Raw genomic sequence first — 27,817 nt, 5'->3', positions numbered from 1 at the left:
CAAGTTCAAACTGAAGGGTTTTAAAGAAAAAACAAATGTCTGAGCAATTTGTTATCTCATTCTCTAACCCTGGATTTACTAATCTACTGTGGGATGGCTTCTTCAAAGAAATTGTATCTTCTACATACTGTATTAGGAAAACATTTACCACAGCAATTGTATCAAAATGTTAACTGGATGTCAAATAAAACAATTCACACAAATATATTTACAGAATATTTTGATTTATTTACATTAGAATAAGGAACTTTACAGAAAGCAGTTAGAAATTCCTTTAGAGATACAGTAGGAGTATGTGCTTTTAGACATTTTCAGAGTGTATTGAGTTTAATCACTGGGCACAAACAATAATATTTATGTCACCAACATATAAACTAATTAGCGAATTCTAACAAAAATACATTCAGTCTATTCTCAGACAACAAAAATACACACAGATATTTGGTGGAGAGCACTTCAATGCCTTCTAGTTTGGAGAGGAAACATCACATTGAAAATCTCATAACTTAAAAGAATCCATCACCACACCTAAAGATAGTGTCGAGATGTAATACTATATGCTAGAGAGCAGATAGCAGGTTAGCTTCTTCACCGGGAATAGTAAACCATAAAGGCCACATTGTTTAACAAAAAGAAGAAAAGCGGAGTGTTCAGTAACTGAAATAAAAATGAAATCTCATAAGTACAGTAACTTTACCTCCTAAATGAAGTTCCAAAACCTTTCAACTACTAAAAACAGTCACATCATCTGTTTGATGTTTTCCCAGAAGTGAAGGAGTTGATATATTATCTATCACCCAGGCCCTGATGTGTCTTTGCTTTGTAATGCATGGCAGACACCTCTGGCAGCAAATGAGTTTGAGGCAGTGTTCATTTAACCATTACACCTTATTTTTCCATATCCAATACTTTCATGGTGCGCGCGCGCACACACACACACACACACCACACACACACACACACACACACACACACACACACACTCAATTATTATCATACTACTGTAATTGTACATGACCAAAAAAACTCCACTACAGTAGTATAAATTTATATCGGGTACTAAAAAATAAAGGTATGAAAAAAGCCTTTATATACATTTTAAACCAGTATTTCAGCTGGATAAAGAGAACAGTAATGTTTATGTGATATGCAAAGTATGAGCCCATATTGTTTAGGTCTCTCCATAAAACAAGCTAGATTTTTTTTTCCAATCCCAAATGTAAAAAACAAACAAACAAAAAATACAGAAAAAATAATGTGTCTCTTCTACAAATAGTTTACTGCAAGATTAGTAAGAGTTACAACAAAGAAACATGCGTTGGCAGACTGTGGCAGAGATAGTAGAATTGCTTTACATACCAAAACAAAGCGGATAATACTGTTTTGATATAATGAAATTGAGCTCTTAGACTAGAACAGCGCGGACTTCCCATTTACTAGCTAACGTTGTCTACAATATCAATCTGTTGTTGCCGCCACTGCAGATAAAACACCATGTACAGTATAATGTCCTACATATTTCAAATAAGTAAAGATGTATGTTAAGTGAAAATATGTTCAACATACTAGAAAGCATACTGTACTTAGAAGCTCTGAGAATACGATTTGCAAAACAAAAGCTTCATGTTTTGCCCTTAAACCCATTCCTGAAAAGAACGTGTAAAAGCAGCCGCAGTAATCCGACAGTCCTATGCATTTTTTAAGCGAATGTTCTTTGGTCAGAAGAAACATTTCAAAACAATATGCAGCTAAATGGCGTATTGTGGATTTGAAACTTGCTTAAAGATCCAAACACCATTTAGCAGAAAGATTCCTATTCTAGTTTGCTTGCAGTTTTTTGTTTGTTTATACATATTTTTAGTGCAAAATATTTAAAAAGTGAGCATTATTATATTATGGCGATAGCAGCAAGCAATTTTTTTCCTTCTCTTTACAATAATATGAAGTAACAGCAATATTGAATAAAGTACCCAACATTATTCCCACTTTCACCATTTCAGGCACTCAATGAATGAAACTAGCACCCCTTTCTATCTTAGACTGAACATTTAAATGGAGTGGAGTATTTAACAATACCAAATGGAAGTTATAAATACACTTTCAAAATACAGTGTTCCAATTTTAAATTTGCTCTCATAGAAGCAATTTGAATCAAATCAAATACTCCCTTTGGAGGATGTCCCACATACTTCTCTCTCCCCTTATGGTCCCCCCAATGAACCTGTGTAGGATTCTTATGGAGCGAAAAAGGGACAGAAACAAACTGTGTTTAGAGCAGGGGTGGGGCAACTCAAGGGCCACCAACAGGTCAGGTTTACAGGATATTCCTGCTTCAGCATAGGTGGCTCAGTGTAAGACTGAGCCACTTGAGTTGCCCACCTCTGGTTTAGAGAAACTATTTTTTAACTAACTATTGTGAACCATGTGTGAAGTCCTCAACTGTATAATGTCCGTTCACTTTAACTTTTATTAAGCTTTTTACAGTATCTTCTACTCAAAAGAATCCATTCGCCACAATTATTTCTAACTGAAGGTGTATGCATCGCATGATCATAAACGCAATGCCATGTGCATTTCTCAATGGTACCAGAAACCACACGACTAAAAGCAATTGACAAGAACTTCATATAAACTGGAGTGTGGAACATACACTACATGCGTTCCAATCAAATAAAACATGGCTAGATCTTTATGAAATACTAACACTAAATGGTGTCATGAAACCAATAGTATTCAGCAGAGAACATTAAAAAAAAACACATTAATGGTCTGTTTAATAAAACAAGATAGCAGAATCCATGTGTATTATAATCAAAGGTGACTTTCTGTCTTCAGCATTATGGAACTGCATTTAAACCGTTGAATCCCAACTAACAAATGTTACTTTAAAAACATGTTGAATATTGGGGTGGTTTTCAGACACGTTAACATTGTTCTAAGGTTTTGTGTATTACAGTATATGTTACAAAATGTAATTCACTTAGATTAAACAAAAAACTACAAACAAAAAATAAAAATCAGTCTGAAGACTGAAATGACTAAAAATGAAAAAACACTATCCATGCTTTTCTAAAATGTTTCAAAAGCTAAAGTGACATACCCTTGAGCTAAGACTATAAAACAAACTCTAAAATTGTAAAGAAACACACAAGTTATGACCCTGTAGAATGCATGCTTGGAATAGGATAAAACTTGGAGATCCGGCTCTGGGATGTAGGGTTAAGGCATTCGGAATCTCCGCTCATTTTAAAAAACACTTCCTGTTCCTGAAGTTTCCTAGCAAATTCCTCTTCAAGTGCCTGAAAGAGAACAAACAAACACTACAAATTAGATAGCCCTAATGCTATTAAAATCTAGTTAGCTTTTCAGGAATCTGGTTAATTGGCTTACAATAGTCATATAACCCCACAGTGTAATGGCTTGAAAATACATTTCTGTGTTCTACTGATCATGTACAGAACGGGGCGGCCAACTCCAGTCCTCAATGGCCACCAACAGGTCAGGTGTTAAGGATATCTCTGCTTCAGTACTAGAGAGGGGTACATGCACACAATAATATGGTGCTGGAGGGGGGTACTTATCTGCCGGTGCACTGGGTCCAGGGAGGTCCAGGCATCCCAAGGTATATCAGTGAAGAGAAGGGAAGCAGGCACACGGTCTTATGCATAGAATTTAACGTGCCACAAAACAAATCCAACGCCTCGGCAGTATACAGCTGCCTTTATCAAGGCTTCAGCACAGGTGGCCAAGGAGGACATCCCTGCCACCTGTGCGGACGCAGGATATCCTTAACACCAGACCTGTTGGTGGCCCTTGAGGACTGTTGGTGGCCCTTGAGGACTGGAGTTGGCTACCACTGGTGTAGATTGTGGTGAAAAGGTGATGGCTGTAGATTTCTAACATCTTTTTGAGGGAACAATTAGAAAATCAAAGTTGCATGTTAAAAAACATGATCAGTGGAATACACTGGTCCCCTTTTCTAGCATTATGTAAAATATTTCAAGCGGCAATCTTGCAGAATGTCATTATTGAGGTTTTACATAATGCAAACTTGGGGCCCCTCCCGAGCTAAACCGCACTATTATTTTAGCATGGGGATAAGCCCAGATTCCGGAGATACTTAACCATTTACTTGCCAGTGTTACTAACGGAATATTTAAATCTTCGTCCAATAAGAAGCCACAATGTCATCGCTCTGATGACGTTGCGGTTTCCCATTGGCCTGTGAGCTTTGGCGGCAATTTTGATTTCCCTAAAGTGGTGGAAAACACCGGCAACTAAACTAGTAAGTATCCAGGGAACTGGAGGGGGTCACAGAAGCTAAAAATAGATCTGGGGGACCCCCTAGTTCCCATTCTGTAAATTTAAAAAAAAAAAACATGGATATGAAAACAAATTGGTACCCAGGATTGCTGCTTTAACTACAGGTTTCTTTTACTGAACAATTCACATATATTAACAACATAATTCGGAATCAAAGGTATTGGAAAACAGAAAGCTGAACTAGTCAGAAAGTCTGCAGAGTACAGCTACAAGATTAAGGAAATGAGAACATATGATGGCTTCTTTGCCAATTCTCACGAATCAGTGGACAGCTTTGCATGATAAATCTAGAACTAATATTGGATCAAAAAGCAAATTCGTTACCTTTTTTCGCGGTCTTAATTTCTCTCTCCACTCCTTCAGCTCCTGGCTGTGCTCTTCATCCAGCTCTTTCAGCTTCTGCGTTTCATGCTCAATTAGCAGATGGCATTTTTCATTCTGATAAAGAAAAATACAAAAGTGTAACTAAAACATTCTCAACAACATCATTAGTGATTTGTAGTCAACACTGCAAAGTGCTTTCCAAACGTATGTACGTATGTATGTATGACTACTTAAAGCCAAGCTGCCGTTTCACCCCCACCCTTTAATATGTTAATCAATACAATTCACATAATGATAAGTAATTAGCGGATTGATCGGCGAAGATTTGGCTCGGGGTTCACTAAATAGCTGTCAGTACAGCAGAAAAAAAATGTTCTGTGGGGAAGATCATGTGACCAGGCAGTCACGATACAATTGGTGCACTGTTAGAGAGGGCACGGCTCAAAAAGGGGTGTGCCAGATACTGTATAACAGGATTGTGGCCCTTTCACTGCTAAATGTTTTCTGATCGGGCCCCTCTGGAGAGCCCTGGTACTCCATTTTAAAAACATTTTTTGCCACGTTTGACAGTTAGATGTACTTTCTAGTATCACAATACATCATAACCCAGAGTTACTTTGCATTTCTGGAAAACTCAAATAAATCTATATGAACAGCTCCTTTTATCCACAAAAAGGTTGTGTGTGATACAGAATACAGTAGGTGCAGTTTAACTTTGCACAGAACACTGAACGTATAATCTATATACCAGACCTGCAGTTGCTGTAATTCTCGGATATTGGCGTCACACTGCAGCTGCAAATCCCGCATCTGATTTTCATGTTTTTGATGCTGAGCTAATCTATCATTCTTTTGTCGCTTGTCTTCTTGAATTGCAAACTGAAATTAAAAACATTAGTGAAACATCTTAATTTTAAATATATGATCTGTCCCACCCCCCCTGCCGAGCGAAACGGTTACCTAAAACTATAGGGAACACTCGGTTGCAACGATTTCGAATTTAAATCTCTCAGAGATACATTGTTGCTGAAGCCCACCTTGCTCCAGCCACCAACTAAAGCAGGGGTGCGCAACTCCAGTCCTCAAGGGCCATCAATAGGTCAGGTTTTCAGGATATCCCTGCTTCAGCACCGGTGGCTCAAAGACTAAGCCACCTGTGCTGAAGCAGGGATATCCTGGAAACCTGACCTATTGGTGACCCTTGAGGACTGGAATTTCCCGCCCCTGAAGTAAAATCTGATGTCGCGTTCTGTTGGGGGACCAGAGGAAAGACCAATACGGAGGTGCCTCAGGAAAAAGGGTTTGCCCAGTTCTCTTCCAAGGGATCCCCCATATCAGCTAAAGGAAAAGAAAAACATTGGTGACTTTGGTGGAGGATTGCCGATTTGGCAGGAAATACATAAAATGCCATGTTTAATTAAGGACACTTGGCGAAATATGCAAAAACAACTGTATTTTGCAGAGAACCCCCCCTGCTATATTTAAAGAAATAAAAATGGTTAAAAACAAGACGACATTATCAAACTAAAGTAACAAATAAACGCTTCAATGCCAGGAGTACCTTGTGAGCACTGCCAGCCCAAGACCTTAATGGCAGAAAATGTGTCCATAAATGGTCAGACTAAAAGCAGCTCATGTTTATGAGCAAATTGCCCAATGGTTAAGTCACAGGTGAAAAAAGACAGCATAGGCCCAACTAAGCACTATCAGGGGTGTGCAAACCTCTGTTGCTGCGCCCCCTGCCTCCTCTGCCCCGGCGTTCACGCCCCTCCTTACCTTCCTGTCGGCATCATTTGACGCCGCGTTGCCATGTCAACGCATCATCTGAAGCCGGCTGAACCCCAGTAAGTTCAGTTGCAGACGCCCCAGCATTTAATTTAAATGCCTTGGGGAAGAGTGCGGGGCCTCTGCAACCGCCCCCCCCCCCCCCCAAAACCCTGCGCCCTCCTGCACTAACTGAATGACGTAGATCCTTGAGCAAAAATAATTCATGCCCAACAGACGTGAGCATCATTTTACCTGCTTAATCTTTTCTCTGTCCTGTTCCGGTGACCCAGAGGAATTAATCCTTAAGCTCTTTTTAAACATGGCCATACGAGTCTTTCCATCACTGCGCTGAATTTTAGGGAGCCGACTCCTCTCCTGAGTTTGTCTGTTCTTTAATTCTTCTATAAGTCGTTGATTATACCTCTGCATCTGCTCCATTTCCTAATACATACATGAATAGTGACATCTGTTATGTACAAAAGTTAATGAAACAAAATGCTAGTGTAAGTGAAAATAATTTAAAAAGCTATTACTTTATTTTAAAATGCTAATCTAGGTCCACACATTTTTTAATTTAGAAGATAGTGGATTAAAATCCTCGTTCCAAATAAAAGTAATTAAGTCTACAACACTTTATTTTCCCAAATGTTCAAATGTATTGTGCAAAGCACAGCAACTAGAGTGAATTTGATACGGACATATCAATGGAGTTTGTACCACATTTGTGTTAAACTTTTATTGAGGTCAATTTCAAACTTGAAGGTGTGAAAGAGCGATACAAGGCTCAGACGAGCATCATACAAGCAACACATCGTCACTCACCTTGTCATGTCTCTTCAATAGCTGGTGCCTTTGCATAAAGTACTGATCCTTGAGCTGTTGCTTTAGCAACTGGTGCTTTTCTTGAAGATGCCGCTCTTCTAGTTCCCAGATTGCAGCTTCTCGTGCTTAATAAGTTACAAAAAGAAAACCTGCTTTTTCAAACTGCACCTAATGGAATTTATATTTGTGGGTCTTTTTGCTTTGTTTAACAGATTTGACATTTTCCCGTTTAGAAGCTATATCATCTCGATACAGGTCACACCGGAGAACTGAAACGTTGATCTCTCCGTAATTAATCAATCACTTACCTTTGAAGACTTGCCAGTGCCCCTTTTACCTTTTCAGGGATATTGTGAGATATTTTTATATATATTATTATAAAATACATTTTTCTTGCATGAATATCTATAATGCTTATTGTTCTATACCCCATTCTTTCCACATGAACACCAATATAATCCCCGGGTACATATGGATAAAACAGAAAGAAACAAAAGTGCAGATCTGTCAGGCAATATAAAGTGAATTGCTATGCCATTTCAATATTGCATGCCTTGGTGCATATGTTGGATCTTCTGTGCTGCGAGAACTCAAAGATCTCCAATCAAAGAAAAAAGACGACAAACAGGCATAGTACAATACCGGTCTATGTGATTAAAATGTTATTAAAAAAAGGTGATGTAGGAAAACACACATTCACAAAAGGAATTTTGTATGTAGACCACCAATCTGGGTCAGAGATAAAACACTGTTGCTACACTTCCAGTGGGTGTCAACGCTCGCTGATTCTCGTGACATCACTTCCGTATCGTTCCATCACTCAGGGAGTGTGGGAGTTTTCCTCAGGCTCCACATTTAGTGTCCACAGTGCATGCAGAAAAGAAACCCTACACATTTCAGGGCGTCTGTTATATTTGCAATCACATAATAATAATAATAATAGCATGTTCTTGTATGGCGCTGCTAGTTTTACATAGCGCTTTACAGAGACATTTTGCAGGCTCAGGTCCCTGCACCATGGAGCTTACAATCTATGTGTTTGATGCCTGAGACACAGGGAGATAAAGTGACTTGCCCAAGGTCACAAGGAGCCGGCACGGGAATTGAACCTGCTTCAAACTCAGTGCCAGTCATTGTCTTTACTCACTGAGCCGCTCCTTCAACAGTATTGTACTATGCCTGTTTGTGGTCTTGTTGAAGTGAAACAGAGTTTATGGGAAAAAATCCTTACCTTGTAACGAAAAACCATAACGTGGGTGACGTCATGCTCCTAATAGGCGCGCTTGGCCGTCACGTGTACCGCTCGTGCAAAAACCCCCATTTGAGGCCGAATCATACGCAGAAGAACAGGTTGTGCGCCGTGCATGCGCAGAACCCAATAGTCGCAATACAGCAGATGCGGCTGTTGCTGTGCACGTGCGCAGAATCCCAGAATCAGCCGCCTGGACCCCTGCCAATCTCTCTGCTGCACAGGGGGGCCCCCTCTATACAGAGTCACCCACCCACACATTCAATCACCCACTCACTCACACACCCAGTCAGTCAGTTACCCAACCACCAAACACACACACACACACACACACACACACAGTCAGTCACCTACACACAGATACGCAGTCACGTACACAGATACGCAGTCACGTGCACACACATACAGTCACACGCACAAACACAAAAAGAATCACTCCCAAACACAAGGAATTCACAGTTAGTATAAATATAGAAGTGCAAATAGCTAAAACGGGGTGTGTGCAGAGCACGTGCGTTGTAAGTTAAACTTTTTTGTGTTTTGTCACTGAAATTGTGTTTTGATTTTTAATGAAAAAAAAACAGCACCATCACAAATACAATTTCTGTGACAAAACAGGGACAAAAGACAAAGAAGTTTCACTTAAAATGCACGTGCTCGGCACACAGGCGCGCACACACACACACACACTTTTTTTTTTCTTTGATGGGAGATTCTTGAGCTCTAGCAGTACAGAAGATCCAACATACTGTATGCACCAAGGCGAGTGCCAAAATGCTTGACACTTTCTCACAACACGTGAGTGGAATGAAATAGCCTAGCAATTCCCTTTATATTGCCTCACAGACCTGCACTGTATTTTCTTTCTTTCTGTTTTATCCAGATGTACCTGGGGACTATTTGCGCTCTGACATTTTTTTCTAAGATTGCATGTATATCTATACAGTATAAAGAGGACAAACGTTGATGTCCGTTATGTAATAAATCACTTCCTTTTCATCAAGTTCCTGGGGGTGCTTTGTCTATGAACTGGTTGAGATATATATATATATATATATATTACAAAGTATAAAACAAAGTTTGCTATAAAAGTGTCTTAATATCTAAACAAATAACGACTATTAGTATCGAATACTCTGAAAATGTAGAACATTTATATTATATACATATTGTACAGTACCAAAAAGCTCAGAGTAAATTGTCAGCACGGTGTAAGTATAAAATAATATCTGAATTAAGTAATCATCTCTTTTAGAACATCAACGGAAGTGCAACTAACTATACATCAGAAATTCTCATTGAAAATAGTGCTTTGTAAAATGCTAAACACAATGAGAAGAATAGCTGGGAGGTTAAATATAAAATAAAATAGTATACTCGTGCCATTTTCGTTGACTATACCTCGCATAAGCTGCTGTTTGTGATTCAAGCAGTCACGCTCAATGTCTGCCAGCTCAGTCTTTTGTTGATGGATAATCTTCTTCAAAGACCCATCCAACTCTTGCTGCTGCTTTTGCATAAATTCTTGTTCCTTTTAGAAAACCAAGAATTATTCAAACGAACGCACTAATAAAAGCACAACAGGAACTTTATACCCCAGAAATCACAAATATTTACCCATCCCCAAAAATCTAAAAATCAAAAGTACAGTATTAAGAACAGGTTAATAAACTACAACAACACATCACCTTCCCATTATAGTAGGTATACTGCTCAGTGCTTACAGAAAGGCCTTTCAATTAAGTACAGTTTAGTAGAAAATGTTATGTAATTTACAACAAAAGTAAAATTACTGAACTTTCTTCTGTAAAGAGAATTACCCTCAAAACATTGGAGTTAAAAAGCATTGGCTACAGAAAAATGATACGCAAAAAATACTCCCGAACAACTTTAGGGTCAGTAATAAAGTGTACAGTGAAGCATTGTTCTGCAATGACCATATATCATCTGACTGCAGCAAACACACACAACACAATTACAGCAAACACAAGAAAACGGGAGATCCTTCAGATACTGGTCTAAGGGCAAAAGTAGTAATTCAGGTAGCAGTGGATGAAACAAAAAGGACTAGAAGAGAAAGTATACATTTAACATGCAGTTACTAGCTGCCTTCTATTGAATTATTCTACAATAACCTTAAGGAACAGCTCCCCCTCCCACTGAGATACTTACTGGGAAAGGTGTCGCCGATATGTCCTGGTTATTTAAATCCCTCAAGGCTTACTATGGGCCCACGTGACGTGAGAGATTTAAACCTCCATTTTGTTTCCCCTGGAGAGATTAGTGCAGATGCTACCTTCCCCAGTAAGTATATCAGGAACCATGGGAACCTTGAAGCTGCAATTCATGCGCTTAAGCTCTGGGGACCCCTTGTGTCCCCTCAACAAAAGGGCGAGGGGCAAAAAATACAAAAACAAGGGGAACTGCACCTTTTAAAGAAGCAATCCGAGCCGTAAAAAAACAAACAAACAAAAAGAAACACACACAGGGTTGAAGCTTCAACCTGTTAATTTCCGCTCTGGGAACCCCTGCGTACAGAGATACCTCCAAAGGGGGTGCCGGTATCTCCTGCAGTTTAAAGCCCCCAGGTCACATGGGCCTATAGGAAGCCGCACCAGGTGACGTCACAGCTTCCTATTGGCCCGCAAGCTTCGAAAAGCAACCATATAGTTAACCATTTAGTGGCTACTGGCACCCACGACGGATGTAAGTACCTCCGGAAGCAGGGGGACCCCGGAGCTGTAATTAATGGGGTTCAGCTCCTGAGACCCCCAGCTTCAATCCTGTATTTGAAAAAAAATGGCTTGGATTGCCTCTTTAATCAATGCTCATCACAAAGCAGTGAAAAAAGCATTTACCGTTTCCTTTTCAAAAAAGGCTTTGCATCATAAATCAAATGGACACAGAGGGGGACAGGTATCAATGGTTGCAAACGGGCTGAGTGATGTTATGCTGACTGTGTCAATCTCATGTGGTGTGCCATTTGTGTGGATGTATGAAAGTCCTGTGTGTCAATTTTGCTCAATTTGCACCAGCTGGCCCCTTAGGGAGTATTTTTTTTGGGGGGGGGGGGGGGGGGGGGGGAGAATATAGGGCAGTAATTGTTCATATTGTTATTATTAGATGCATCAAAGTGTCAATCAGTAAATGGTAAGGTTTCCTCTCTTGCATTATTTGCAGTCGACATGCAGTAAACTCTTAATTTCAAAGATCTGTATTAGATGAAAGAAACTTAAAAAAAGAATAATAAGGTTTTATACAGTTGAGCCCATCACAATTGATACGTATCCTCCTTAGATTTCTCCTACGAGAAAATAAATATGCATGCTGATTTTCTAGTGGATGCACAAATGAATTAAATACGAATAAAACACAAATCTATTATATTGTTACGCTTGAGTATGAAAAAAAAATGTATAAGGTTTGGAGAATTAAAAAGAACAGAATTGAACATAAAATGCATTCCACAGCAGGAGGTCTATTCACGGGAAATATCAAACAAACTTGAATTAAGGCTGTGCACCCATGTTAGCATACTACCCTGTACAGTACTGCTAAATTATGCAACGGGTACTGTGAGTATTCAGCTCTCACTGCCTCTAATGCAGCAGCGCTCAGTTTAGAGTTTACCACTTGTAGCACCAGTCATGCCTGAATCATGATGGGTTTGCCATCCATATACACAACAAAACAGATTTAACTATGAAGCTCACTAAAATAAAAACAAGATGTTTTTCCAGAGTAACAGAGCTAATTAATCTGAAGCCAAATTATGTTTTTAGTACTTGATCCGCTCTCAATTATCATTTTAACTAGGCCACCCAAAAATATAATTAAAAAAAAAAAAAGAACAAAAAGTCCATAAATGGAGTTTTGGGAGTTAGGTAACTATCAGATGCAAGCAATTATTGACCCCAGTAAGGTTATTCAATCGATCGGTCATAAACATTTTAAGACAATCAATGCGACATTGGAACAGATAACCTTTCTGGCTTTAAGCGCCTTTTGTTTAATTAGCAGCAGCTATAAGCTCAGCCACAGTAGTAATCAACCATCTGGCGACACAATTAATGCACTTTGCATCTGTGCTGTAATTCACAATCTGCCATTATTGTACCTTGACACAATCTGTTTTACTAGTATATCCAACATGGCTTCCTTAGCTTGCTGTGAGACGTTTTGCATCGTCTATATACACAAGCTAGGTATCTGCCAACACAACCGTTGTGGAAAGGGCCAAAACAAAATGTTGTTTTTGTTTTTAAATTGCAAGAGTGTGTGAAATAGGTTGTATATCACACATTTCCAATGAATAGACCCCACAGCACAAACTATAGAAGAAAATATGTTATCCAATTACACACATGTGCTTAGTACATTAGATTTCTGTTTTTAACTTTAAAATTGCATAATTTCACACATAATTTAACTGTTCAATGTATAGACACATGTGAGATTGATTGTATAGCCACAACACACAACCAAATCTTCACACTTCAGGAGACTTACATCCTGCATCTGAGCGTTGAATAGTGTACATGAAGACAATTGAAAAGACTGAATCATAACCTGGGCAACACCCTGTGGGGAATACAAGGTGCCCCCAACATCAGCGGAGAAACAAAACGCTTCATTTCAAACTTCATTTATCATGTAACTTCACTTGTTTTCTGCTCTAAATATTTACTGATCCTTTATGTAATAAATGTATATTTTTCTATATTATTACAAGATCACCGTGAGTGCCTACACTTTTGTGATTCCAGTTACATACTGAACCCCTCTGGATTTCGTTGGCAACGTATACTACAGTACTACGAGTGCACCTACCAAAGGACACTAAATATTTATCCAAAATACATTCTAGAACATTTTACAACGAGCCCATATAATCATTTATATTTATAACAGCATTGATAGAGAGTCCTTATCCAGGGCACTGTACATTACTTAGTAAAACAAAGGTGTGGTTACATATAGATTTGAGTATAGCGTAATTGTTAAGATGTCTTTGTGGTGGGCAGGGGTGGGAACATTATGATCAGGCTATGTGTTGGGTGCATTGTGAGCTTGCTTGGTTGGTTTTGTTGGCAGGCAGGGGTTGGCGTCAGGTCTCTGGATTTAGTCTTATCGGTGGCATGGTGTTTGGTCTGACAGTGGGGACAGTGGAAGCGATTGGAGCTATAAATATAGTTAACAAGGACATTTGGCACTCCCATAAGGCAAAAAAAAGTAGGTGGTGCATGTCCCATAAGAATAATATAAATATAGGATACAACATAAATCCAGAAATCAAGAGACAGCACGCAACTTGTTGAAGTATAAAAGGTGTATCAAAAAGACCAACGTTTCGGTCCACGTTAAAGGGACCTTCCTCAGGGTTATGTATGAGACAAATGACCCACAACCCATATTATATACACACACACACAAGGTGCAAACAAATCACTACAAGTGATTGGTTTATTGGTTTCGGCAGGTCACCAATTACAAAAAAGCAGCAGACAGCAGCATCATACGAGGCTAAATGTCCATTATGTAACGGACATCAGTAAACAGAGGATGGTATCCATAACAACGCTGACATCATGAAGATGGCAGATCACCGTTACATAATGGACATTTAGCCTGTCATATGATGCTGCCGTCTGCTGCTTTTTTGCAATTGGTTTATTGGTTTGGGCAGGTCACCAATCACTTGTGATTTGTTTGCACCTTGGTGTGTGTGTGTGTATAATATTAGTTGTGAGTCATTTGTCTCATACATCACCCTGAGGAAGGTCCCTTTAACGTGAACCGAAACATTGGTCTTTTTGATGTACTATTTTTCACTAATACACCTTTTATACTTCAACAAGTTGTGTGCTGTCTCTTGATTTCCAGATTTATGCGGTATCGTGTGTGTGTGTGTGTGTGTACCGTATATTCCGGCGTATAAGACGACTTTTTAACCCTGGAAAATCTTCTCAAAAGTCGGGGGTCGTCTTATACGCCGGCAAAGTGCAGAGCAGAGCAGTGGCAGGGAGAAGATCCGTGCTGCTGTGTTTCCCTGTGCTTGCAGAGGGGGCGGGGCGTCCCTCTGCACACAGACACAAGCCCTCCTCTTCCTGGCTTTACTCCTCCAGTGCTCAGAAGCGTGGGGAGTCGAGCAAGCAGTACAGAGGTGTGTGTGTGTGTGTGTGTGTGTGTGTATAATGATGTGTGTGTGTGTGTGTATAATGATGTGTGTGTGTATAATGATGTGTGTGTGTGTGTGTATAATGATGTGTGTGTGTATAATGGTGTGTGTGTGTGTATATATATAGTGATGTGTGTGTATATAGTGATGTGTGTGTGTGTGTGTATATATATATATAGTGGTGTGTGTGTGTATGTATGTATAGTGATATATGTGTGTGTGTGTGTGTGTATATATATATATATATATATATATATATATATATATATATATATATATATGTATGTGTGTGTGTATGTATATATGTATAGTGGTGTATGTATTATGTATATATATGTGTGTGTATGTATATATATGTGTGTGTGTGTATATATGTATAGTGGTGTATGTATGTATGTATATATATATATATATGTATGTGTATATATATATATATATATATATTATGTATATATATATATAGTGGTGTGTGTGTGTGTATATATGTGTGTGTGTGTGTGTGTGTGTATATATGTGTGTGTGTGTGTGTGTGTGTGTGTGTGTGTATGTGTGTATGTGTGTGTGTGTGTGTGTGTGTGTGTGTGTGTGTGTGTGTGTGTGTGTTTATATATGTATAGTGATATGTGTATGTTTTGTGATTGAATGTGTGGTGTGATTGTGTGTGTGTGGGGGTCGCGAGGGGAAAGGAAGGGGGAGGGGAAGATGCGGGCGGCTAGGCTACCAACCAAATAAAAATTAAAAAAACATCCGATTTGATTTCAATATACTGTGCCGGCACATCCTATTCTAACTTTTGCCTGTCTTGCTCCGCGCATCATTATGGGCTGGCGCCGAACGTGGCCGTGCGCCAGCCCATAATGATGCGCGGAGCAAGACGGGCAAAAGTTAGAATAGGATGTGCCGGCACAGTACAGGCATACCCCGCATTAACGTACGCAATGGGACCGGAGCATGTATGTAAAGTGAAAATATACTTAAAGTGAAGCACTGCCTTTTTTTCACTTTACAATGCATGTACTGTACGGCAATCGTCATATACGTGTATAACTGATGTAAATAACGCATTTGTAACCAAAATAAATACAGTAGGCTTTATTAAAATAAAATCTTTAATGTCAGCTGATTTTTCTTATAAGTGCTGACAGATACAACATGGATGAATGCAAAATTATTTTAAAAATATGTAGGAAGGATGAAGGAGAGGGCATATCTTCTACTGTACAGTATTTTTACTGAAAGGGCATGAAGGTGAGGTGCATTTATTTGACTGACTGATATATTTTTGGGACTTTGATTTGTGACTTTGGTGAAAACAATACTGTACAGTGCAGTACAGTGTTTTACAATACTGTGCTTCCTTAGGCCGCGCGTATAGTGCCCGCGACCGGCGACCTCACCCATCCCCGCTAGCGAAAGTTATATTTCGCTTTGCGGCGGCGTCGCAGGCTCCCGGGCATTGGATTTGTTCAGGGGCTGTCACGTGAGGTGACAGCCCTTAAAAAATCAAATATTCCCGGCTTCCATAGTCCGCTCCGTCGCATTGCCGCTGTCGCGCTTACTATAAGCGCATGCGGCGGCGGCAGCAATGTGTTTGTTTTGGGGTGGAATCGCTGGCACTATACGCACGGCCTTACTCAGGTCCTTGATCAGCTTGGCTTACACGCACGCACTCCCTCAGTCACACAATCTCTCACGCACTCCCTCAGTCACACAATCTCTCACGCACTCTCACTCAGTCACGCACGCACTCTCACTCAGTCACGCACGCGCACACACTCAGTCAGTCACGCACACACACTCAGTCAGTCACGCACACACACACACTCAGTCAGTCATGCACACGCACATACTCAGTCAGTCACGCACACACACTCAGTCAGTCACGCACACGCACGCACTCAGTCAGTCACGCACACACACTCAGTCAGTCACGCACACACACATACTCAGTCAGTCACACACACACTCAGTCAGTCACGCACACGCACTCAGTCAGTCACGCACACGCACTCAGTCAGTCACGCACACGCACTCAGTCAGTCACGCACACGCACTCAGTCAGTCACGCACACGCACTCAGTCAGTCACACACACACACTCAGTCAGTCATGCACACACGCACTCCCTCAGTCATGCACACACGCACTCCCTAAGTCCCACAATCTCTCACGCACTCTCACTCCGTCACGCACGCACACACAGTCAGTCACGCACACACACTCAGTCAGTCAGTCAGTCACGCACACACACACACTCAGTCAGTCAGTCACGCACACACACTCAGTCACACACTCAGTCACTCATGCACACACACTCAGTCAGTCACGCACGCACACATAGTCAGTCACGCACACACACTCAGTCACGCACACACACTCAGTCACGCACACACACTCAGTCACGCACACGCACACACTCAGTCAGTCACGCACACACTCAGTCTGTCACGCACAAACACTGTCACGCACACACACTGTCACGCACACACACTGTCACGCACACACTGTCACGCACACACACTGTCACGCACACACACTGTCACGCACACACACACACTCAGACACGCACACACACTCAGACACGCACACACACACTCAGACACACACACACTCTCAGACACGCACACACACTCATACACACACACTCAGACACACACACTCAGACACACACACACTCAGACACACACACTCTCAGACACACAGACACACAGACACACACACACACACACACACACACACACACACACACACAGACACACACACAAACACACACACACACACACACACACACACACACACTGAGAGACACACACACATTGAGAGACACACACTGAGAGACACACAGACACACACACACACACACACACACACACACACACACTGAGAAAGACACACACTCAGACAGCCACACACACACACTCAGACACACACACACACACACACACACACACACAGACACACACACACACACTCAGACACACACAGACACACACACACTCAGACAGACACACACACACAGACACACACACACACACACACACACACACACACACACACACACACAGACACACACACACACACACACACACACAGACACACACACACACACACTCAGACACAGACACACACAAGCACAGAATTTCAGTAGAAGAGGACCTCCTCCTCCCCCGTAGCCCGTAACTCACATGCAAAGTTCCGTTCTACAGCAGCAGCAGCAGCAGGCTAGATCGAGATCTGAGGAGGGAGGGGCAGGAGGAAGGAGGGAGGAGGAGAGCAGGAGGGAGGAGAGTGGAGGGAGAAGAGCCAGGAGCTGCAGTGCGGGCGGAATCACTGCTATAGCTGCTGATTGATTGCTGCCCGATCTACCCGTTCCCCCTGCCACCTGGCCCCGTTCCCACTGCCACCTGGCCCCGTTCCCCCTTACCTACACTCCCGCTCAGTTAGGGACCACAGTGAAGGAGGTTGCAGTATTGATGAGAGGTGCGCATGCACGCACCCCGCCCCCTGGTGTCCGTAGTCGCGAAGCATGCGTACGTACACAGGGGTATGGTGTAACTAAAAATAAATGTACGTACTTGCGAGTGTACGTAAAGTGGGTGTACGTAAAGCGGGGTATGCCTGTATATATAAATGAAATCTGATGTTTTTTTAATTTTTATTTGGTTGGTGTGTGCGTTGGAAGAGGGGTAGTCTTATACGGCGAGTATATCCCAAACACTATATTTTAACTGGAAAAGTTGGGGGGTCGTCTTATACGCCCAGTCGTCTTATACGCCGGAATATACGGTATATACATACATACATACATTCCCAATATCACAAATTTCTGGAGTGTTTCTTTGGTTAGCAATGAGCAGTTATCAGAAGCAATTTACTGTAGATTATAAATTAAACAGAATTTAAAAAAAAAAACAACAACATTCTAAAATTGAAAAACGACTGTATAGTACAATAGCTATAAATATTGTTGAAATTATTTAACAAAATAGTAGAAAGGTTAGAGAAAGTATGAATGTTCATGTAACTGTGACTAATAATGTGCTTAGTGGGACAGGCATTTTGTACAGCAACAGAAACCGTATTATTAAAAAACCTTGCAATAAGCAGCATCTCATCCTTCTGGGACTTATTAACAAAAGAATGTGAACACTAATACTTACAGTAACATCTGTGTTTCATTTACCAATTAAAACTATGCACAAAATATATCTCAAGACACATTTCTGCACAACATACTTACCGCCTGCTTGTTAGGAAAAGAGTCCAAAATTCTTCCTAAAATGTTGTACATTTATGTTTTAACCCCAAAAAATCAAACATTTAAAATCAAAAAGTATGAATTCAGTTTTGTCAGATTAATTGCACACTTCTAAATGGATAGATTTACAAAAAAATAAAAATAAATGTTAGCGTGGGCTTCAAACTGTTGATCAAGAAGTCTATGATGAAAAACGTTGTAAATGATCTGGGATCAACTCTAGGGTTAGCTGTACATCATACTGTATGTTAGTTGACAGACGGCTTTTATTGATCGCTCAAGAAAACGGGAAACCACTGCGACTGCAGTTACCTGAGCATGCTGGCTTTGTGCAAGCTCCTCTTTCCTGCGTTTCATGAGCTCTTTTCTCAGCTCTTTTGGTGCTGTCTCCACTTCAGTTATTACCTACAGTATAAGCATGCAGAAGGTGGGGGGAAATCCCTTTTTGTCCACAGAGCAAGCACTTGTATAGCAAGCATGTCACCCAGAGTAAGCAATGCCTCCACGTCACAGATCCCTGCAGTGTGCATCTCTATGTATTAGTCAGCAAGCGGGGGAAAGAATGCAGGGTTTTTTAGGCACCGTATGGAAATAACATGTGTTGTTAGGCCAGATGATAAAGGAATATCTTTTAGATTTTTGCTCAAACTATTTTTACATGCAGAAACATGAAAACAGGGAAATGTGTAATACTTAGGCTATGTTTTATGATAAACACATTGGGGTTTATGCATGTACTGTATAATGCAAAAGTAGGGGAATTTGGGGGAAAAAACGAAAAAATCCTATTGATTCAATTGGATTTTATTTTTTTTATAAACATGCTGCATTTTTTATTTGTATTGATACATATGCCTCTTTAAGTCAGAATTGTTTAGAATGTTTGGCAGCTGTAAAGCACCAGTACTATAAACGCACCAGTACTATAAACGCACCAGTACTATAAACGCACCAGTACTATAAACGCACCAGTACTATAAACGCACCAGTACTATAAACGCACCAGTACTATAAACGTACCAGTACTATAAACGCACCAGTACTATAAACGCACCAGTACTATAAACGCACCAGTACTAAAGAACTTGTGGTAATAGAGAAAAAGCATCACTTTACCAATACATTCACTACCATATCTCCATCGTTCATTTAGTTTTGTAGCCTTACAATAGGCTGAAAATATTTAGAAATTTAGGCGACAAATACTAGAAGTGGCGGTCTGCAAATCTTTTGTAATACTGGACAGACGCTTTAAGCAATACCACTTAAATGGGGTAGGTTTGATGTGTTTAGGTTGCAAGCTGAAGTTCTGCACTATTTAGAATGTATTTGGGATTTGGGGGGCGGGTGGAGGCTGCAAGGAAATAGAAAAGTGTTATGCAAAGCTTTAATGCCAAGAGAAATCTATCCCTCCTTTTTACCTTACAGAAGGAACCGTTAAGAGTCTGCATCAGTTGGTACCTCAAAGTGCTTGATACATCTTTGTACACAAAGTTTAACGAGCAATGATGAAGTTCATTGCAAAGATAAAATACTTTTAGCTGTTACTTGATGAAGTTCTGCTTGTCAGATTATATAAAAAAGCAGATCTTCTGTATTATTAATGTTACCATGTAGATATTAAAATCAATACCAACAATGATATTATGTGAAGTTTGAAGACCTATTATTTTTTCAGTCTCTACATTTGGTAATACACATATCTCATATGTTAAACTTGTGCACCAAGAACATACGGTTGTTAAACTGAACACCAAAAGAAAAAACTCCAACACCTTTGTAAAAGTTTTCCAAGGCAAAAGGTAAATATAATGAAAATGAACACCATTGTCCATAAGACCCAGCCACCAGGTAAGTGAAAGACTCAAAACATATTGAGCAGTGAAGGAGAAAGGAAAAAAACAAAAACATTTCAATACAAACAATCTTTCATGTAAAAAAACAAAACTTTTTTGCACATACAGTAGTCATTTGGCACCAGATACAGCAAATAAAATTATAACTTGTGGGCAGTGTCACATGTCTCAGACAGGTCTGGAACCCTGCTTTCCCCATTATCTCTTAGCATACAGGGATTCTGAGAAATGACATGCAAATGAGCACACACGGTCACCTTTTGCTTCAAATCCATTTTAACATGGACCCCCTATAAGCTTATGCCTGCTGCATTACACAGATTTTGAGCACAGCCTGAATTTGAGAATTGCATAGCCAGTAAACCTATTCACAGACAGCTATTTCAACCTTATCTCATCAGTGTGAGGCTGGTTATACTGGCTTTGCAATTTGAAGCTGTGATTTCAACTTCACATTAAAGCTGCAGTTCAGTATTTTTTTTTTTTTTTTTTTAATTTTTTTTTTAACTTCAATAGTTTCATGTGGGCAATCTCTAATTACCTAAAGAACTGTGTAGCTGTCAGTCAATTCGTTCTCCATGTATTGATAGGTCGAAATTTGGTGACATAACTAGAGCTGGCATATGTTTTTCTTCTGCTTCTGTCACTCAGTGGAAGCTCATGAATATTCATGAGCACTCCTGTACTGACATGTGCTAGAGGGAGGGCAGGGCTGACAAAGGGGTGTGCCAGGGCTTGTGACAGGACATGAAGGGGCAGTGCCTTAGCAAATGGCTGTTAAAATAGAATACAAGAAAATTGGTCTTTCAAAGTTGTTTTTTTAAAAACAGAAAATGCTAAAAGTATTTTTTCTTACTACAGAACTGATTTATTAAAAAAACACACATGCAGGATATTGACTGAACTGCAGCTTTAAAGACGTTCGACAAAGCCACCTGTGCTCTGTGCTGTAGCAGGGAAACCAGACCTATTGGTGGCCCTTGAGGACTGGAGTTGCCCACCCGTTTTAGAAGCTTACTTGAAACTTTGCTTAATTACACATGGCTTGTAAATGAACACTGATTTTTTCCCCCTCAATTGGAAATGCAGTTGTCTTGGGTCTGCTCCGACATAACTTTCTTGGACTCTGTGACAAAAGCTTCACTCAAAGCTTGCTTTCAGAAAAATATATATTCCTCAATTAACATTTCAGTGGTCTATTCTTTGTCACTTTATATCAAAACATACTGGACACCTAACAAGCTCCTATTGAACCCCCAAAATAACCACAACATATATATAAGCATATGAGTGTCACAGAGGAGTGCTACTGAGCATGGCAATATACATTTAAAACCAGAGACAGAACATCAAACACAGACAGAGCTCAGTGCACATCCAGTGAAACTCATACACGGTACAGTGCCTAAATATATATGTATAAATATCTATTAAATAAAATGGTCTTTTTGGCTCAATCCATTGCATTATGGTTGTGACAAATCTATTACAGAGTGCTTTTCCTGGTAATGTACAGGTTAATAAAAGCTTCAATCAGACTTAGAACTTTGCAACTAATATTGACAGATTTATTATAAATCATTCTTCCTGGTATTGCACAGGTTATTAAGAATTTATATTAGCGTTAGGGACCCCTGGAAATGTGGTCTGCCGTGCAGTGGCTCATGGGCTTACAACAATTTTGGCCAAAAATGTTAAACTAAAAGACCATTTTATTTCAAAGATATTTATACATATATATTTAGGCACTGTACCGTGTATGAGTTTCACTGGATGTGCACTGAGCTTTTTCACTTTATATTAATACAGAGCAAACCCAGCAAAACTTGAGTGACTGGTCTTTTTCCACAATTTGTTTATGTGGCAGAGGTCTCATTTAGTTGGTGGCTCTTGAAAAAGGCTCAGTTGGGCCCGAAACGCAGAGTAATAAATATTCATGTATTTGGAACAAAGGAATGCTTGTTGTGTTGATTTATACATAATACCTAAACAGCAGTGGCACCTTTCCAGCTCCCTGGTCTATTACTAATAATTGTGTGCCCTGATCTGTAACATAGAGTTGCAGCTCAACCCCGCTATAGCGCGATCCGCTACAACGTGAATCCGTATATAACGCGGTCTGAGCACGGCTCCTGAGATTTGAAAACCTCAATTTTGCTGCGATAGGACTTACAGGCATCTAGATCTCTCTCCTCTTTGCTGTCAGCTCTCTCCTCACTTCATAGGGCTGTGTCCATGTTATTTTATTTTTATTATATTGTATAATTTATAAATTATTATTTTATTTTTTTAAGATTTATAAATTATACCATATCATACAGGACTCAAACCCAGGACCTTTCATATGCTAGCTAGATATAACTTTATTTAATTCCTATGACGTGAGCACTTGCCAAAATATGCCAATATTGGCTTTAGGTATATAAAAAAAAATCCGTGCCTCAGGTCTTTGGGCAGCGATTTACGTGCAGGGTTACTGAACTACACACACAATTAGGCAATGAAAAACGTCCACACAGAAAAAAATAAATAAAACATATTTGTACCTGCTCAATAACAAACGTGTGAAGAATGGTGCTAACCAATTATACAATAAAAGAAATTCAATGAAAGAAAAAAGTACCGTATTAAGTAAAATACAGAAAGAGTAATTTAACGATAATTCTTGAAACATGGAATTCTAGGAAGAATATAGCAAATAGAAAATATCACTTGTGAGCACATTCATGCGTCTCAAGACAGATATGCAACCCTGCCTTTCCCCATTCTCTCTTAGCCTGGGTTTAAGAAGTGCATAACCAGTAAACCTACTCACAGACAGCTGTTTTTCCCTTGTGGGTCTCATCAGTGTGAGGCTTGTTATACAGACTTTGCAATATGAAGCTGGAATAGAATATGGCATTTCTATTGACAAGAAGTGACAGTGAAGTCAGAATATTACAACCTGAGTTGCAGTTACTCAATGCTCATTTGAAGGAAGCATTAAATTGACAAAGGAATGTGTATGGAGAAAGTGACTGATATAAGTCTGTACTCTAATCAATGCAAACTGTGTAAATAGAGCAGAAAGATTAAATGTGGTCTTGCACCTCGTGAAAATGGAAAGGTGCCACAGAATGGATAGTATAGAATAACAGTAAGAAATCATAAAATTGTGAACAAAATAAGAACCAAATTATCCAAAAGGAATGCAAAAATATTATACAAAAAGTCACATTAGGATAAGTGTAACAAACATTATTTAGTGTTTGTTTCAGACAAGTTATCATAATTCTCTTCCCATAACGCCAATTAAAACCTTACCTCTTTCTTCCGATTCTTTAACACATTCTGGAACTTAGCATGCTCTTTCTCCTGTTCTCCTTTTATGCGTTTAGCTTCATCTCTTAAGCGGGTCGTATGCTCTTGTTCTAAACGTTCAATCGTTTGTTTCTGCTGTTTTTCCAGATTTTCAATGTCTTGATCATACTGACGTTTTTTGCTCTTTAGGAATAAAAACCATTATAAGTTTTTTTTTGGCTAATATTTTTTACTTGCCCTTTTACGCTGTATTTTCTTTAAAACAAGCCAAAACGCCAAATTAAAACCCGATCAAGAAACGGAGTTTGCAATACTATGTGCTGATCAGTGGCATAGCTATACATTAGGACATGTGTTCTAAACTCCAGTCCTCAAGACCCCTCAAACAGATCAGGTTTTCAGGCTCTCAGATTCAGCACAGGTGGCTCAATCAGTGGCACAGTCTTTGACTGAGCCACCTGTGCTGAAGCTGGGATATCCTTAAAACCTGACCTGTTTGGTGGGGGGGGGGGGGGGGGGAAAGGTTGGGGGTGGGGGGATCTTAAGGATTGGAGTTGAGAACCCTTACATTAAGAGACTTGTTCAAGGCATCATTTTTCTTGTTCATTGGTCATCTGTCTATGTTGGTCTTTTACCTTATTCATCTTTCCAAAACATTTTCTGTACCCTTGCATTTTTGTTGCCGAGTACATGAGATTTAGATTTTCATGCATTATAAAACTTCTGCTTAGTGTTGCTCTTCAGCACCATAGAGATTAAATATTATCGGGACTATTTGGGGAGAGCCGAGAGAATAGGAGATACTTCGATACTGACTACCTTCTATTTAGTGGCCATCAACATCGCAACGTTTAAATTATTATAATGATTTCCAAACACAACGTGCATTATGTAAATAGTTATTTACCAAAAAAAAAAAAAAAAGATTTTATTTTGTATAATGTAAGTGCTCAAGGAAGGCAGAGAGAAATCACCGTCATTTCCTGTTCAAACCGCCTGAAGATCTGGTCTCTTTGTTGCAGCAATTTATTACTAAGAATCTGTTGAGCTCTCTGCTCTTCTTTCTGCAGAAGCCGGAGTTCTCGCAGTTCTTGACGTCTTGATAAAAAAAAAAATATATATATATATATATTTAGTCATTGGTTACAACTTCAGAGGTTTAGGATCTTACAGTTGAGAATCCATTTTACATTTGAGCGAGTATAACTCATTTATGGGAGTGTCTAAGCCATTTCCCCTGAAAAAGAAACATTTGAAATACTTGAAACATACCGAAGAAATCGCATCTCCTCGCTCTTGTGGTCATTATCCGTAACTATTTTTGAAGTTGTGACGCTCACTTCTACCCCATCGACAACAAACTTGCGAGTTTTTTTCAAGGTTTTCTTCTGTCGTCTGGTTTCCTAAACAATATATACACAATAAAAACATGAACCGTTGTCTTATACAGTATGTATTGTAAGGAACATTTTCATTTTAACACTATCAAAAATTGCCATGATACTCTTATTGCGATTATGCTATAGTTTCCCATGTAAGGACTATGCTAAAAAAGAATTGTTACTGTAAATTCAACATTTCCTTTATTATATATTTTTTTAAGTTTTAAGCTTCATTTTTCTGTTTCATAAATGTGTCTTGCTTTATAAAAAAAATATATATCGTTTATTGCACACCAGGGTGTCACAACATCCTGACAATCAGTAAATTCTATTGTAATATTATTCCCCAAGATCAACTAAAAAAAAGTGATCCCTGCTCAGCAACCATTGTTATAGAGAGATGGATGGGGAGATGCAACAGGGAATAGAGTATGAGAGAAACAGAATCCCTAAGAGAGGGGAAAAATAAGTTCCTTATACTGCACTCAAAACCCCAGTCACACAATACTGTACATACCCTTCAATAATATAACATTACTAAAAAAAAAATTTTCAAGTGCTTATGGATGTGTAATTTGTCAAAGTGTAAATCCCAGGGTAATCAGACAGAGGGAAGGAGAGCTCATAAAAAAGGATCAATAGAGCCTTTCCATATAGTTAATATGGGATTGCAAATAGCAGAAGAGTGTCTGGTTCCCATTTAGACCTCGGACACACTTACCGCTGGCATGCTGAGGCGCGCTGAGGCTCAGGGAAAGCGGGTGCTTTCCCTGGCCTTGCGGTTTCTTACCGCAAGCGCTCTGAGCAGCCGTCAGGGGGCGGTCCGGGGGCGGGCGCGTCACTGGCCGGGGGCGAGCCAGTGACGTCATGGAGCTGGTTCGCCCTCATTGGGCGAACCGCTCACGTGACCGGCCTGTCTCGCCGGCAAGCGGGGGAATTTTAAATTCCCCTAAGACCTGCGCTTTAGCAGGGGCTCGCTTACACAAGCGTGCGGAAGCGTAAGTCTTAGCAAAATTTTAGCGCTTGCCGGAGCGTAGGGCTGGTCACGTGAGCGGTTCGCCCAATGAGTGCGAACCAGCTCTGTGACGTCACTGGCCTGCCCCCCGACGGCGCGCGGTCTAAGGCCAGGGAAAGCACCCGCTTTCCCTCAGCCTCCGCGCGCAATCAGTAACCATGAACGCAGCCTAAGAATAATAACTTTACTTCATATCGCGCTTTTCTCCCAGTGGGACTCAAAGCGCTTCACATGTACAATATAGTGCGCAGGAGGCAGCACATGGATTTGTTAGAGAGAGTCCCTGCCCAGGTGAGCTTACAATCTATGATTTTGGCGCCTGAGGCACAGGGAGATAAAGTGACTTACCCAAAGTCACAAGGAGCCGACACCGGGAATTGAACCAGGTTCCCCTGATTCAAAGTCAGTGTGATCCTTTACAGTCAGTGTCTTTACCCACTAAGCCACTCCACACTAAATAACAATAAATTAAATCCCCACTACACCCTTAAATCTCATTGTAACAATAACTCCAACTTCAGCGGTTATTGCTTAGTACAACGCTTGGTCAGTTGCTTTCTAGCTGTTGCCAAGGGTTTGGAAAATAGTAGTTGTATGCTTACCTGTAAAGATATTGATCCAGACTCTTTGCTTTTGGTCATGAAGCTGGATATTGACAAGTTCAAATCAATGCTCCCACTATCAGCTGTAGAACCCGTAACAGAATCTGTATCATTTTCCTTTGGAATTTCAGGTTTGGCTGGCTGGGTGGTTTCAGCTTCACTTGTTGAACTAGTTTTATCTTTTTCTTCACTTTCAGCAGAGATAACACTGATACTGGGTACACTAGGCTGAAGTTCGGGCTTTGCTTCGATAGTTGCTTCAGTGGACGCACAAGTATTTATTGCATGATCCTGAGATGGAGTTTGTACAGTCTCTTTATCTGGCTGGGAAACTGTAGATGTATTTTCACTCTGAGCATCGTTAATAGAATCATGAGGCATATGGACTTCATCTTCTGTTTGCTTATGTTCTGTCTCATCAGGTTTAGTTTCTGGAACAGTTTCTTCAGGTTTGATAATGATATCTATTTGACCTACACTTTCTGATTTTTGGTTGTCCTCACCTACCGAAGCAGTGCTTGTAACTGGCGTTTCTTTACTCATCTCAGATGCTATACTACCTTCATCTGCTCCAAGCTTCATGCTGGTATCTTCTTTAGAAGATATTCCAATATTGTCAATTATTTCTTGAGCACCCTCCCCCAGCTCTTTACTCTTGGCTACAGAGTCAGACCTTTCCGCGACTGTTCCTACAGTTGTATCATTTTCTTCTAAATGTTTTATTTCTGCATCTCCTTTCTGC

The 27,817-nt window shown here is 40.1% G+C and overlaps 1 protein-coding gene across 2 annotated transcripts in view; it reads right to left on the bottom strand.

The window, feature by feature from the left end:
- Window positions 1-205: 205 nt before the first annotated feature.
- Window positions 206-27,817, bottom strand: part of SLK (STE20 like kinase) — a 55,203-nt gene continuing 27,591 nt past the window's right edge. Inside the window, exons 9-19 of one of the 2 annotated variants that reach the window (XM_075612540.1) lie at window positions 27,076-27,817; window positions 25,349-25,479; window positions 25,051-25,174; window positions 24,080-24,259; window positions 19,233-19,325; window positions 9,887-10,016; window positions 7,237-7,361; window positions 6,667-6,855; window positions 5,401-5,526; window positions 4,648-4,761; window positions 206-3,299 (exon numbers count right to left, since the gene is read on the bottom strand). The exon at window positions 27,076-27,817 is cut by the window's right edge and continues 623 nt beyond it. In XM_075612540.1, coding sequence (XP_075468655.1) covers window positions 3,153-3,299; window positions 4,648-4,761; window positions 5,401-5,526; window positions 6,667-6,855; window positions 7,237-7,361; window positions 9,887-10,016; window positions 19,233-19,325; window positions 24,080-24,259; window positions 25,051-25,174; window positions 25,349-25,479; window positions 27,076-27,817 — 2,101 coding nt within the window. In that variant the 3' untranslated portion in view covers window positions 206-3,152. The remainder of the gene's footprint in view (window positions 3,300-4,647; window positions 4,762-5,400; window positions 5,527-6,666; window positions 6,856-7,236; window positions 7,362-9,886; window positions 10,017-19,232; window positions 19,326-24,079; window positions 24,260-25,050; window positions 25,175-25,348; window positions 25,480-27,075) is intronic. The other variant, XM_075612542.1, reaches the window with a different exon arrangement.

This window comes from Ascaphus truei, chromosome 8 (genome assembly GCF_040206685.1).
Source record: "Ascaphus truei isolate aAscTru1 chromosome 8, aAscTru1.hap1, whole genome shotgun sequence".
Lineage (NCBI taxonomy): Eukaryota > Metazoa > Chordata > Amphibia > Anura > Ascaphidae > Ascaphus > Ascaphus truei.
The sequence above is the reverse complement of the archived record's forward strand: the minus strand, read 5'-3'. Positions and strand labels throughout refer to the sequence as shown.